This window comes from Haliaeetus leucocephalus, unplaced genomic scaffold (assembly GCF_000737465.1).
Source record: "Haliaeetus leucocephalus isolate CR32 unplaced genomic scaffold, Haliaeetus_leucocephalus-4.0 Scaffold197, whole genome shotgun sequence".
NCBI lineage: Eukaryota > Metazoa > Chordata > Aves > Accipitriformes > Accipitridae > Haliaeetus > Haliaeetus leucocephalus.
Genome location: NW_010972633.1, coordinates 689,261 through 690,135, shown reverse-complemented (window position 1 = coordinate 690,135; position 875 = coordinate 689,261). Strand labels below are relative to the sequence as shown.

The 875-nt window shown below is 76.2% G+C and overlaps 1 protein-coding gene across 1 annotated transcript in view; it reads right to left on the bottom strand.

Moving 5' to 3' along the window:
• The window catches only part of EMILIN1 (elastin microfibril interfacer 1), a 5,178-nt gene that overhangs the window by 1,488 nt on the left and 2,815 nt on the right, over positions 1-875 (bottom strand). Inside the window, 1 exon segment of the mRNA XM_010565912.1 lies at positions 161-857. Coding sequence (XP_010564214.1) covers positions 161-857 — 697 coding nt within the window.

Sequence of the window (875 nt, the reverse complement as noted above, 5' to 3'; positions counted from 1 at the left end):
CCCACGTCCCCAACCGCCTTGCTCTCCAGTGACCCCATGTCCCCGCATCCCCGTGCCTCTGCCATCATCCCCGAGTGCCATCCCCGCAGCCCTGCACCCCCCTGGACCCCCTCCGCGATTCCCCGCATCCCCCACCCCGCGGCCCGTCCCCCCCGCGCACCGGCAAGGTCCCTCTGTGTCAGGCGGAGCAGCTCCCCGCGCAGGTGCTGCAGGCTGGCGTTGAGGGCGCCGAGCCGGCGTGGGAGCTGGGCCTGCATCGCCTTCTCCAGCAGCGCGGCCTGGGTGCGGGTCGTGCCGTTCAGCTCCCGCACCGCGTCCCACAGACCCGCCACGTGCCGGCCCAGACCCTCGCGGACGCCCCGCAGCCCGCCCGCCACGGCCTCCAGCTGCTCGCAGACACCCTCCAGCTTGGCCAGCCGCGGCTCCAGGCCGGCCGGGCAGCCCCCGGTCCTCGCCAGCTCCCGCGCCAGCCCCTCCAGTCGCTCCTCGCTCTCGGCCTGCCGCGCCGCCGCCGCCGCCGCTGCCTGGTCCAGCTCGGCCACGATGCGGTCGGTGATGGTGCCCAGCTCACGCTGCCGGGCGTCCTGCTGGTCCAGGGCATCCTGCAGCCCCTGCACCGTGACGTTCAGCCCACCAAGGGAGAGCAGTGCCGCCGCCAGCTCGCCCCGCAGCCCCCGCAGCTCCGAGGGTGAGGTGCCCCCGAAGACGCCGAACCCCTCCAGCGGTGGCTCCGGCTCCAGCTCCGGCTCCGGCTCCGTCAAGGTGGGGCCAGGCTGGGGCGGGCGGCAGATGGCGGTGCAGGCGTCCACCTCGGCCCGCAGCCGCTCCAGCTCCTGGGGCGGCAGCGGGGTGCAGGGCTGGGGGCAGGGGCCGCC